The following is a 14,366-nucleotide window of genomic DNA, read 5'->3' as shown; positions in this document are numbered from 1 at the left end:
TTCGAGCCGTGGAAACAGTCTTTTGCATAAATACAGGGTAAGCTGCGTAAAATAAACCCTTGTGGTCCGGCCCTTCTCCGGACCATATTGCATATGTGAATGCTACATAGGATCAAGTGAGTTGAAATGATCCCAAGCTTCCTGCAACACACAAACTTAGCTAAATATGATTCGACAATATAAGTAAAAGGATTTCGGCTCATGAAACATAACTTAATTAATGGCATGGCTGAATAATAGTTGTAGAATTACGACGAATAGAACAATCATAGACTTAAAAGTTTAAACCAGAAAATGTATATGACTTGTAATACTCAACAATATTCAGTTTTTCATTTGCATCATAGTTTCGTGTAAGGTTCATATGCTACTTACTACACACATTATCAGTAGATAGTCAAGATTGTTTTGAAGCTTATTGAGTAAAGGTTTAAAAAGAGTAATTTTTCTTGGATTTTGTAGTTAAAAGTTAAAAATTAAAAATTACTAAACTATAATGTGAATTCAAAAATCATAAATTGTTCCTGGATTTTTCTGAATTTTGCCACTGTAAAGGATCAAAAACCGGGAATCATTCATGAAGTTTGGATTTTGTTAAAAGTTCAAATTATTGGATTTTGAAAATTCCAGCATAGTTTACTGGAGTTCCACTTGTCAAAGTTTCGAACTTCAGCACTAATTACTGGAGTTCTGTTCCATATTTTAGTTGGGAAAAAATACGCCAATTTAATCAGATCAGTGGTTACTTTGCCACTACAATTTAAAATATGGCTAAACTCAAATAATCATCCCAAAAGATTGGCCAACTCAGCCATTTTTTATTGAATGTGATGCTTGTTTGAACATCATGAAATGAATGTTGTGTGTTTCTACTTCATACGATCCTAGGAGTAAGTACAAACTCAGACATTATGACTTCTTTAGATTAGGTTTTTGAATTTATTTAAGGAGCATCGTTCCATTTCTGGCTAAATATTCAAGGTTCGATTGAGATCGTTCAAGAAATGTTCATAGGATCATGACAGTGGGCGGATTTATAGCTCAAATTATGGGACATGTTAACCCTTCGCCTTTCCGTCAGACAAGGTATTTTATGTACATATTTTTTAGAATTGGTCTAACACCCATGTTCCAAAAAGATTGAATAGTGTGCTTGGTTGAATATTAAATTATTTACCCAGAGAAATATGGATGAATACATACTTAAAACTTCTTTCTATTTTCTTTTTAGTGATGTACCCGTTCAAGAAATTCTAGATTCGCCTCTGGTTCAGTGCCACCCAATAACTCTTATTAAAATGCGTGGCATGTTTGTTGAGCAAGTCTCTGTCGAGCCGCACAAATATATAAGTTGTAATTTTTGACTTGTACTATGTGAAAATTTTATTTTGTATTTTCTTACTTGTTTTTTAATTAAATAATCGGGTGGGTGTTTTTTTTTTGGTGTGTGTGTGTAGGGTAGGGGGGGGGGGGTTGCTTTAAAAAATTGGTGCTGTAGATACTGTAATTTATCATCCTTTTCTAGGGAAAGAATAGTTTATATGTGCAGTCGTCAAGGTAGTTGGCTGCTATTCGTGGGCATTCTTTGAGTTTCAAAATGATAACGATTCTCCTCCTTTAAGATCTATAATTTTGCTTGCCTTGGCTGTCAATTTTGTCTCCAATATTAATAGGATTAGACGTATTGTTTCCGAAATTTGTGAATAGAATTTGAATCTTCTTAACACTCAACAAGAGTATCCAAGGTTACTGCACATATCGTTACTGAACGGTGGAGTTTATGTCCTATAAAGAAAGAAAGAAAGAAACTGATAAATACAATCAAACAAATTATGTTGCAAAAGATCTGAATCGGTTAGGATAGTTTGAAAGTCAATTAGCCCTTCAAGGAGAGAAAAGGCAAACATGATTAAGGAAATCTTTTTGAAATATATTAATACCCTATATATAGAAAGAAAATGAACGCCAAACGTATGATGAACAAGTAGAGATGTATCACTTGCATTGCATAGATTGCATTTTTAAAATTAAAGCATAGAATCCATTTTAAACTCAGACCAAGTGTTAAAAGGAAGGAGTCCTCCCATCAATGTAAAATGCACTTACAGAATCTCAGTTTAGTTTATTTCACAGGTAATGGGTTCTCAAAATGTAACTTGTGTGGATTAATGGACAGGTAGGGGCCCCACCAAAATGGAGGATTTTACCCCCCCCCCCCCCCCCCCAAAAAAAAAGCATTCTTGTATCAATCTAACAATATTAATAACTTGAGATATTACATGTCTAATCGTCTGCATAAGTCGTTCACAAGGTTACCTCTTGGGACTTCATAGTCAATAGCTGCAACAACATCCTTCAATTTTACAACTCCTTCGCTAAGTTCGCGTTCACCAACAAGTACCATCCAAGGGATCCTCGAATCTCTGGCCCGATCAATATGCTTCATCACTTTTTTATGTATCATGAATTCTGCTTTCACTTTAGCATTCCACAATTCACCAACCAGCTCAGCAGCTAAAGCACTGTCATCACCAAGAATGCTAACGAGAACTTGAGTTTCAGTGGCTCGGATTTCCTGGAAAATTGTACACTTCAGTGAAAAACGTGGACAGAGAGAGAGAGAGGAGGAGCTTATAAAATAATAGGCGGACGAGAAAGCACATAAAGGTAGGCAATGAAATGGAGCTAGTACTACAACAAAGTTAGGACATCTTCAGACATGCAGACTGAACTTGCCATTGAGCGGATAAATAACAACAACAACAGACCCAGTAGTTTCCCACAAGTGGGGTCTGGGGATTGTAAGATGTACGCAGCCTTACGCCTACCCTGGAAGGGCAGAGAAGCTGTTTCCGGTAGACCCTCGGCTAGAGAACGACAGATCTGCACAATCAAATACTAGCTTATTTCTGTCTCCAGATTAAGAAAGTAGGATGAAATTAACCTATCCCTTTTTTTCCCTTTCTGGTAAGTATGATGAGGATTGACTTTATTAAACTATCAGCTAGGGGAAGCTTAGCCCCAGTACAGAAATCCAATCTTGTTTTTCCCTACCAGATTAATAAAGTTCCTTGTTTCCTTTTATAGATATTTGTAATTTTAAATGAAAAGTTCAAAAACGAATCTTTAGAGCAATCCAACAAAAACCCAAATCAGATCACATCTTTTAGAATGCAAACAAGAAACCACCATTTCCATTTTTCACAATACAAATTAAAACTTACCTGTTTCTTTTTACCAACAAAAGCAACTGTTAAACAAGCTCAAAAAAGCACTCAACCCCAACTCAGTTTTCCCATCAAATCTGAACCCCATTTACCCCAAAGACACAAATTTACCAAACTTCCAAATATAGAAATGAAACTATTTATGGTAATATAAAATTTTATACATACTTGTGCCAATCAAGACCAAGAACGGCAGTGACAGAGCGAACAGAAATAGCTTCAAAGAGAAGAGCAGAGAGAACAGTCTCTCAATTGTTCTCCACCAACCCCATTTTCACTCTACATTTTCAGTTTCTTGTGGGAGTACATTTGTTTATTAACTGCATTATGTGCACCATGAAATGCTAGGGACATTCATCAAGTCTTGAGTAGGTCTGTAATAGTATCAGTACTACCGCTTTGTTATCATATTGAATTATGTGAACTGTCTCATTTATAATCTTAAAAGAAGGCTCAAAGATGCTAGAGCTGGGACACTTTTATTTACTTATTGATGTGCAAAAAGTAGAGAAGGTGAAAACTACCAAAGTCTATTTCAGAACAAATCAGATATGTTTATTTAGCTACTATCACCTGATTCTTGTCTTTCTGAACCTGTTCCATGATTGCAAATACTCTCTCGATTCCCAGACTAATCCCAACAGCAGGAACCTGCCGTGTGCCAAACATCCCTATTAGATTGTCATAACGTCCACCAGCAGCAATCGAACCAACCTGCAGGCATTTCCAGACCAGCAGTAGTGCTCAGAGAAGAGAAACTTTCATTTATGAACATTTCATGCACTGAAAAATATAATAGGAAGAACAACGAAGTAGGAACAGAGAGTTATATATTGGTATATGCCATAATCAAACTACTAGAACTTCACCATCAATTTGATAAACAGATGGGTCGGTCTTTCATCAGAGTATAATGATAGGACATTTAAAGAAAACGAGGCTGCATTTGGAGGCTTGGAAACATGCTGTTCACCTTGGAAAGAGTCAATTACCTAGAGTAGCGTTCAACTCCGAACATAGTATGTGAGACAAGAGGAATCTACAATTATGTGCACTGGTTACTCCAGTTTAGATTACTTTTCAGCAATATGAAAGTCAAAGCAAAATGATCATAGGTACTTGAGAGATACTTTCGACTCCTGACAATGTTGAGAACTCAAACAATTTATATATAAACTTCTTACATGCCTGAATGCACAAAATCTGAATTGATTATCACCACATCAACAAGCCAAAAGTTGCAAAAGCATAGCTAACTGGAACAAAAAACTCCTCAGCACACTGAGAGATCTACCTGAGTAGCTCCTTTAAAGACAGCTTCGAATATGACTCCTGTGTAGTAGTCAAGACCTCTTGCAAGGCTCAAGTCAAAAACGACTCTGTCAATACACCTGGACCTCTCAAGAGCTTTAAACATGATGTCTAATTCATCCAATGCAAGTGAGGATTCATTGTTCTCCACGAAACTACGTTCCTGCTTAAGCTTAGATAATAATTCCACAGGAGGTCCCCTCCATTTGACAAATGTACCAATTCTGTCTGATATCTCATCACTTAAGCCTTTCTCATCCACCTGGTACAAAATACAGTGGCATTAGAGTGCTAATGACATGCTCGCGCTCTTCCGTTTCCGTTTCACTTTAGATGATGAAGTTTGACTTGGCATAAAGTTAAAGAAAAAATTAAGAAGACTTTTGAAATATGTGGTCCTAAAAGCTTAAGGGGCAAAAGTTTTGTAGGCCACGACATTTGTGTGGCTATAAAAGCTTCTCATTGAGGGTAAAGTGGGTAAAATAAAAAGTTTAAAGTTAAATTGTTTCCAAATGTAGAAATGCGTAATTCTTTTTGGAACGGACTAATAAGAAAAGTGTGTCATTTAAATTGAAATGGAGGGACTAATATTGTTGACAGATTTTTCAACATAAGTCTCTTTAGTATTTCTTTTTACGAAGACATAAGTCTCTTTAGTAATTTGATTAAAAGATCTAGAAAAGCAGTATTTTTCATGTCATTCCTATGTCCCTTAGGTACATATTGACATCTAATTTCACCCTGAAATTGATCAATGGCCCTTGAAAAGTAAATGACTGAAATATGAGCAATCTTAAGAGGCAGGAACAACAATGATTTTAGAAAATAGATAATCAAATATTTAAGAAGAAAACTACTCAGTAGGAGAAACTAAAACGATTCACAGATTGCAGTGAGATACTAGAAAAAACCATAAGGAGGGAGTAACCTTAAGAGAATCCTTACCTTCTAACATGCTAGAAGTCCACAAGAACATATGAAAAACATGATTTATAAGTTAGATTTTGCATTGAAATTCGAGATCATCCTGGTATCCACACCCCAAGGAAGAGGCGAGGGAACCATAGAAGAAACTAACATTTCTTCCGTTCATTATATTATCATTTTTTCAATGTTTTAACACCAAAACAGACCAGTCAGTTGAACAATTCAACTGGGAATCAGTAGCACTGCCGTCCAGTTAGACCAAGTTTTGACTTGGTAAAGAATCTGTGAGCTATGGTTGAACCAAACCAGACAGCATCAATGGGTCATCAAAATTCTCATCTCATTGCCCTCCTGATTGGCTTTAATATTGTAAACGCCGCAAGAAAAAAAAATTCAAACTAATCTATAGCCTGAAAGTTCTGGAATTTAGAGCACTAAATCCCCCCAACAAAACAAATATGCAACAAAAGCCAGGGAGGTGAAGGAACATTGGCAGTCCAGCAACGCACAAGAGAAGAAACGAAGTGTAAACCTAGGTTGTGTTTCAAGTAGTCCAACCAAGAGAAAATTGCTTAGGTTATAGGAAGAGAGAATACAATTCATTAGGTGTTTTTGCTACATTGAACAGCGCATGAATCAGCATGTTTAGTTGCACTTGTTTTTCATTTTGTGTTAATTATAGGAAAATTGATCCTCTAGTCACACATATTATAGACTAGGAGTTAACAACCGAGCCCTGAGATAGCTTTAAGATGACCGAAATGCCAACATATGCAGAACCAAGAATGAGAGAAACCAAAACTAGCAAGCCAGTACTAAGCAAAGCACCAGTAACTGATAAAATATTGAATAGCTATCTAAATAAAATGTACAAGTTTATGCCGACCTGAGATGATGCCTCACCATTTCTTTTTTTATCTGCTCAAACGATTGTTTATCCAGCTTGTCAATGCTTGAACAAATGGTTCTGAATTTCTCTTGTGGCACCCCGCATATAGCTAACATACCATCAAGCAGCTTTCTGTGATTAAGCTTTACCTGAATAAAAAATAGATGCTTTACATAATTAGTTAATGTCATACACCACTAATAGGATTCCCTAAGATTGTAAGAGAAACGATACCAGAATGTTCTGGATTATAAGAAACGTAAAGAGAATATATACACAAATAAAATTGGTATAACTCCGGGCAGATATGCATAGCCACAAAACAATTAGAAGATTTAAATTGCCCCAATGAAATAGCCAAAAATACTGTGGTAATGTCAGATAATGATTTGAGAGCATGCGGAGGGAGAAAAGGGGGCAGGGGAGCAAGCAAGAATCATAAGACAAAATCATATTTCAAGTGATGGGGACTAAATTGTGTCCTATCAGGATTAATATCATTCCAAGGTCAACTAACAAGCATTGATTGAATTTGGACATGGCTTGAGAACCATTAGAAAGTTTACCTCATACTCTCCAATATCAAGCTCATCTAACAACTCGGTCAAAATCTTTATGACCTCAAAATCAGGCATCATCTTCTCAAACTGACCAGCTATATCAAAATCACATTGGTAGAATTCACGGTATCTACCCTTAGACGGGTTATCTCTTCTGTACACCTTAGCTATCTGATAACGCTTGAAGGATGTCAGACCATTCATTGCTACGTATCTAGCAAACGGAACTGTCAGGTCATAACGAAGAGAGCAAAGTTCTCCCCCCTGCAAAACGTTGACGGGGAAAGGGAATTCATCAGTACCAAAAAGATCAGGAAAAATACACAACTCGGATTCTAATACTGAAAATAAAATGCACCTCTTAAACCTTGTGTGCACGTCGCAAATATATGTGTATGTGTGCATGCGTGAAACTCACATGTGACAAGATGCACCAGCAAATCAGCAAATAAATAGCAGTTAAAACAGCTAGCACACCTGATCAGCAAGGTCATAGATTAATTTTGAGTCTTCCCCGTATTTTCCCATCAGTGTCTCTCTCATTTCAAAAGCGGGAGTATCCAAAGCTGAAGCACCATGCCTTTTGAAAACCTCAACTATAATTGAGAATGCTTTCTCTCTTATAGCCATCTGTTCTTTTGCAAAATCACGCGTACCCTGTGACAAAGAAAGTGAACATTCAGATTTGATGTTAGATGAAAAGTTAACAATATCCATTTTGTGCACCTACAAAACAAAGCTATAACTATTATATTCTCTTTTAAGTTGATATGTCAATGACGAGGCGATAAGAATATCAGGACTTAAACTGAAGGTATTTTAATTTCCGAATTAACAATTCTACCTCCTCTAACACTGTTCGATAAGGAAACAAATTAACAGAAAACATTGTGAAGGTAAGTTAAAGATTTAGTTCCTCTTTCTGCCAAGGGGATGAAACATACAAATTCAGAAATAAGAATCCAACTTCAACATAAAAGACTCCTGATAAAATAGACACTGCACAATAAGTTTACAGCATAATGCCTTAGCTTCTTAAGTGATTTAGCCTTTCTAAGTTCTAGCCAATATTGTTAGCCATAAAGCTGATGCAGAAACTTCCCCGCACAATCTTTCTTCGGTCCAAAGGGATTTATAGCTGTTAAGGATTCATAACTCACACTCCGCTTCTGAATCCTCTCATTATAGGCCGGCCAATTTTGCCGTTGCATCACCTAAAACCTAGTGTACATCCTTCAGCATTTCCATCCAGTTGCTGGAAAACCTCCACCAAACTCAACATTGACAGAAACTATTCCATAAGAGAAGGCATTGAGCAAGCATAACAATTGAATATCACACTGTTTCTTTTTTGTTCCTTTAGTAAATTGAACATTAAAGTGTTTAAAGGGAAATTGAGTGATAGCGTAAGAGTTAGATTACTTCTGTTTTCGTTAAACTTGAGACTTTTTACAAGGATAAACATCAGAACTTATTCAGAAGTAATAAATATTAAAGGAAACATATTCATATTCTAAATGACTGCTGCCAAATTTCTTATTTTCTTGCGCTTTTAAATAGAATGTTTCCGTAGCTCTTGAGCTATATAGTGTTATCGGGTATAAAGGGGCATACGCAGGGATTTATTAAAGTTCTTGGACCATTCCAGCATTGTCTTAAGGATTCGGTATCATTTGACCTGGTAACAAAACCAGATTAGCAGGTTTCCAGCATTGTTTTATGTGTAGCCCGCATATCTTTTTCACATAAACAAATAAAGGAGACAGCCAAGTATTAAACCAGTTCCCAAATTATCACAGCTACGAATAATTCAATGAGCGGGGAAAAAGACAACACAGTGTGGTTCTTACCTTTGGGAGTTTAGGCAACCGCCGGCTCTCATTGCTCTCCACAATATCTTTCACCTTTCTAAGTAATGTGCCAAATCCCGAGTCCTTCGGGTCCAGCAGAGACAAGAAATGGCGAACCAAATTCTCGAATGCCTCAGTCTGAATAGGCATGCTCAGCAGCCTATCCTTCAAAAATTGCAGCAGAGCAGTGGTACCTTTACCAAGAATCTTCTTCTTCTTGCCTCCTTTTTTACCTGCTTTTGCACTGTCCTCGCATACACTCGTATTACCACTGATAAAGTCTTTTTCTTCCAGCGAAAAGAAAGCAGCTAAGGCCTCCCATGAAACTATTTTCTCTACCATCCCCAGTAAGGAGTTAACATCATGTGAAAACTTAACATATTCCTCATCCGAGTGAGCTGAAACCAAAGACGCAAAAACAGCTTTCAGCTGATCAGGCCGAGGACATTCTTTTTGCAGCATTGCAGAAATTTCATCATCTCTGGTGCCCTTCGCTCGGTTATAACTGATGTTGCCCAAATCTTTAAGTGCCACAGCCAATGAAAACAACGTGGTGCACATTGCACTAGCTGTTCCAGAAGATCCTGAATTGGATACAACAGCAGAGTTCAGTTGCACACGTGTGCTGGAGTGCAGGAGCCGGCAAATTTCTCTAAACTTGCCGTGCACAACTGGAACACTAGAAACTGCAGGTTCATCACTATTTTTGTTCACGAATTTAGAACCGTTGAGTAAGATCTTGACGTCAGCAGCCACGGAAACGACGTCCTTGGCAGTGGAACCATCACCGGAATCATTCAAGTTGAAAGCTGATATGTCCGCACCCAAAGCCTCGCAGGACAAGGCAGCAATGGCGTCAATAATAACAGACAAAGCTGAACTTCTATGATCCAATATAGCGGAGATTCCAGATATTGCTGCTACAGAAAAATCGCCTGGCGAAACGCCTTCAATAGTATTATCAAACGAAATGGAGGACACGTCATTGAGGATGATATCAGAGAGCTGAGTGACGGCAGCGGAAGACGAAGAAGAGAGCAAGAGCTTGTTAAGGAGAACTACAAGAGAAGCTTTAGACTCATCGGGTGTTAAATTACTGAGTACTGAAAATGCGGAAGATTGTGTAGGAGCATTAGTGCTGTTACTGGTTTTGGAATTTGAGGAGGATGATACTTTGGAGAGTGCTGAAGAGTCAATGCTCAGGCGACAGAGTCCGTTGGCGATTTCGAAGACGGAGGAGGATGACAGTGATGAGCCTTTTCCACCCACAGTAACCACGCGTCTCTCTTCTGCCATGGAAATTGATTCGCCGGCAAACTCGCGGCGGTGAGGGTTTGAAAAGAATTACTCCTTGTTTGTTTGGGAAAGAAGGGAATAATGGGGCTTTGTTTGGATTTTGGGCTTAGTGGGCTGCTGAGTACCTAAAGGCTTTGTGGATGGATGGTTTAGTTTTGAGTTTATCTGGATCACGGTTGGACTTGGGAGGTTTGCCGGGTGATTTTTAAAAATAGCCAGATTTACAACTAGTCGTTCAAAAATAGCCCAATTTCAAAAGTAATCGAAATTTAGCCACTTTTTATGTAAAGATAAATCTGAGCGAAAACACTGTACTTGAACTCCAGCATATTATACTGGAGTTCCAGGATAGTATGCTGGAACTCCAGCATAAATACACTAGAACTCCAGCATAATATACTGGAGTTCCAGCAAGTATAATGGTCCAGTATAATATACTGGAGTTTGGAGCACCAATGCTCCAGTCTCCAGTATATTATACTGGAGCCAGCAAAGTATACCGGTCCAGCATAATATGCTGGAGTTCATACACAAGTGCACCGAACTCCAGTATATTATGCTGGACCGGTCTCTATTGCAGCAAAACGGTGGCTATTTTTTATTGACTTGGTAAACGCTGGCTATTTTTGATTGACCAGTCCGAAAACTAGCTATACCGTGAAATTTTGGCAGGTTTGCCTCCTTCCCCTGTTTTGACGGGGAGAAATTTAAAAGAAAAATTGGCATCCTATAACAACCCATAATAGAAATTGATAATTTTCTAGCCTTATATTAGGTTTGGCAAAGATAACCCCAAATAATTGGCATTATATAGCCAAATCCTAAAAAAACCTACTCTCTTTTATATTCTCTCTTAAAAAAACTACACGCTTATTTTGGCTTCCCTCCCCCTTTCTCTCCTTGTATTTCTTCTTCTATCTCTTCTCTTTTGCTCTCATAGTTTAGCAAAATTCTTGCAAATTATGCAAAAATAATCAGTGTAATTAAAAGATAAGGTTGATCTCACATCAAAGAAAATCATAAGCAAAAACTAAGAGAGAAAAAATATATCTCAACTTTGTTTTTCCTCTCTCTTCTTTTTTTGTTGGTTGGATTGAATGAGTGGGTGTGATTGAAATTGGTTGAAAATACTTAAACGAGGTTATATACAAAATTTTGAGCAAGATTAGCAAAAACTAAGAGAGAAAAAATATATTTCAACTTTGTTTTTCTCCTCTCTTCCTTTTTTTGGTTGATTTAATGAGTGGGTGTAATTAAAATTGATTGAAAATACCTAAACGAGGCTATATACAAAATTTGAGCAAGATTAGAAGTGATTTAGACTGGTTTCGGGCAAAAAATCAGACATAAAAATCCAACTGCGACATGTGTATATCACGTTGTATATCGTGTACATCAGTGTATATCACACACAAGTTTGTAAGGACGTCTGTGTATATCACTTTGTATATCGGTATAAAACACAATTTTTTTATGGACGCCTGTGTATATCACATTGTATATCGTATATATAACAAAAAATTTCATGGATATACACAGATACACATAATATACATGAGATATCACCGATGTACATAGAGATATACACGGGTTACAATAAGGGATACACATGTGGAGTCGTCTTGAACTTGAGTTTTCAATCTGAAATGTGTTATACAAAGAAGGAAAATAAAATTTTAATAATTTTTTTTGATATACACATTGTTATTAGGTTATACACTCTGATATACAAATAATATAATTACTAATTATTGATTAAAAAGGAAAATAAATTTTTGATATAGCATGTTTAACCAAGTTCTAAAATATAAAAATAATAAATATAATTGTGGGAGTAAATAATATTTTAGTATACAAAGAAAATTAATTTGATGTACACAAAGAAGAAAAATAAACTTATGATATCTATTTTGGTATACATATGTCCGATGTTCTATACACTGTGATATACAAATAATTGTGACGACCCAAAGGGTCATCACCTGTTTCCTCATTCATTCTGCGCTTCCGAGGCCTTGAAAACCTCATTTTTTACTTGCCTCGATTTTCATGCGCAGTCCGGGCGCGTAGCCGGAAAGCTTTTATGTTGAAATATGTGAATTCTGTGAAAAATTTGAAGAATTTTGATATTAATATGTTTAAGGTTGACTTCGGTCAACATTTTTGATAAACGGACCCGGACTCGAGATTGGACGATCCCGGAAGGTCCGTAGAAAAATATGCGACTCGGGCATGTGCCCGGAGTCGAATTCCGAGGTCTAGAGCTCGAGAAATAAATTTTTCTGTGAAATTGTTTTTCTGAAATTATTAAGGAAAATGGAAATGAAAATTGATTAAAAGACTGTGGTATCGGGCTCGTATTTTGGTTCCGACGCCCGGTACAAGTCTTAAATATGTGTTAAGCGCTTTCTGTAAAGTTTGGTCGAAATCGGACGTCGTTTGACGTGTTTCGGACCTAAATATCTAAAGTTTGAAGTTTATGAAGTTTGAAAGGAAAATGATGATTTTGAGGCTTGATCCAATGATTTTGAGGTTATTTTGGCGATTTGATCGCTCGAGTAGGTCCGTAAGATGTTATTGAGTTAGGGTGTGTGATTGGTTAGGAGCCCCGAGGGCTCGGGAGTGTTTTCGGAGGTGTTCGGGGTGGTTTTGGACTTAGGATGATATCAGATTTTCTGCAATTTTTACACAGGGATTTCCTTCTTCGCGATCGCGCTCTTCCCCACGCGATCGCATAGCACTGAGTCGTCTTCCTTAGCGATCGCGTCTTGAACCACGCGATTGCGTAAGCCAAATCCTTGGATCCCCAGTAGTTCTTCTACGCGATCGTGTAACCCTCCACGCGATCGCGATGACCAGTCAGTGGTACCCTTCGCGATTGCATCCCTATTCCCGCGATCGCGTAGGGCAATTTTGCCCAGCGAATTTTTAAGTTAAAAACAGAACAGTAGCACGGGATTTTTCATAAAAACACACGAAACCCTTTCTTCTCCAAGCACTTAGGCGTCCATTGAAGCTCCCTTTCATCAAAACTTCTTGGGTAAGCATTGTTCAACTTGTTTCTTTCAATTTCCTTCATTAATTAGTGAATTCCTAGCCCTAAAAACATGAAATCAAGGTAGAAATTATGGGTTTTGGGTAGAGTTAGGGTTTTGAGAATTTTGGGTGATTCAACCTCAATTTGGGGTCGAATCTTAAAACAAATTATATATTTGCACTCGTGGGGTTATGGGTGATCGGGTTTTGGTCCGAGCCTAGAGTTTGGACCATGTGGGCCCGGTGTCTAATTTTGGTATTTTTGGAATAATGCTAGAAAATTCATATCTAGGCTATGAGAAATTGCCATTGAGTCTTTATTGATATTGTTGAATTAATTATGCCTAGATATCACTGTATTGGAAGTGGAATCACGAGGTAAAGCGATAGTTGAGGATTAAGTGGATTTCAAGGCTTTGAGGTAAGTGTTTGGTTTAACCCTAGCTTGAGGGAATAGGAGTTGAGTCTTGTTGCTAAATGCTATGTGATCGAGTACGATGTATAGGCATGGTGACGAGTATCTATACATTGGTGTCTAGCATGACCGTGAGTCCTTATAACGTGATTATCATGACTTGGTTGTGAACTCCGTGTTTATTGGAGGATTTCTATATGTTGTGAATAGCATGTGAACGGTAATATGATCATTTGATTTTCCTGGGAGCATAGGCTCGAATTGTGATACGAATATTGAAATCATACGAAATGACTTGATTCTTCGGAGCGTTGGCTCAAAATAGTAGAGTGAATTATAAGATAAGAAAAGTAAGAAAGAGAAAGCGTTGTTGGTTATTCCCTTGCCGGGATGTTTGTCAAATATTTATTTATTTTTATGCCCCTTAATTGTGACTGTTGTTTGGGGAGTCGGACTGTTAAATGATACTGAGGATCGGGTTGCGCGCCGTTAAATGATACTGAGGATCGGGTTGCGCGCCGCAACAATGATACATGATAAATGATATGGGTCGGGTTGCCGCCGCAACAATGGTATGTATTGTGGGAGCGGGTTGCACGCCGCAACAATAGTAATTATGGAGCAGGTTGCACGCCGCAACAGTTATTGAGGCTATGTGTTTGTATTTGAGTATTGATTCTTTGTTCATTGTGAACCTAAGCTGTTTTAGTTGTTACTCTGGATTGCTGTTAATATTGTATCTCCCCTTAGTATGTCTCCCTCCTCTTGTTGTTAATTACTTGACATTCGATTCCCGCTGTATATTTATAACTGCACAGGTTTATGTGATGTCCAGTCTAGCCTCGTCACTACTTC

General features: G+C 37.6%; 1 protein-coding gene across 1 annotated transcript; it reads right to left on the bottom strand.

Moving 5' to 3' along the window:
• Window positions 1–2,027: 2,027 nt before the first annotated feature.
• LOC109211474 (histidine--tRNA ligase, cytoplasmic) lies at window positions 2,028–10,142 on the bottom strand. Its single transcript, XM_019375010.1, has 7 exons — window positions 8,765–10,142; window positions 7,392–7,571; window positions 6,921–7,178; window positions 6,369–6,503; window positions 4,522–4,800; window positions 3,801–3,941; window positions 2,028–2,575 (listed from the first exon to the last, which is right to left on the bottom strand). Exons 1-7 carry the CDS (start codon window positions 10,058–10,060, stop codon window positions 2,276–2,278), a joined length of 2,589 nt encoding a protein of 862 aa, XP_019230555.1. The 5' UTR covers window positions 10,061–10,142; the 3' UTR covers window positions 2,028–2,275.
• Window positions 10,143–14,366: the final 4,224 nt, after the last annotated feature.

This window comes from Nicotiana attenuata, unplaced genomic scaffold (assembly GCF_001879085.1).
Source record: "Nicotiana attenuata strain UT unplaced genomic scaffold, NIATTr2, whole genome shotgun sequence".
Classification (NCBI taxonomy): domain Eukaryota; kingdom Viridiplantae; phylum Streptophyta; class Magnoliopsida; order Solanales; family Solanaceae; genus Nicotiana; species Nicotiana attenuata.
Note: the sequence above shows the minus strand (reverse complement) of the source record. Positions and strands in the feature narration are given on the sequence as shown.

Excerpts from the sequence above, each read along its gene's own strand:
- LOC109211474 (XM_019375010.1), bottom strand. The coding sequence starts at position 10,060 with ATGGCAGAAGAGAGACGCGTGGTTACTGTGGGTGGAAAAGGCTCATCA. Across the intron at positions 7,572-8,764 it reads GGTTGCCTAAACTCCCAAAG|GGTACGCGTGATTTTGCAAA; the intron begins GTAAGAACCACA and ends TCTTTGTCACAG. Across the intron at positions 6,504-6,920 it reads TTGATATTGGAGAGTATGAG|GTAAAGCTTAATCACAGAAA; the intron begins GTAAACTTTCTA and ends TTTTTTATTCAG.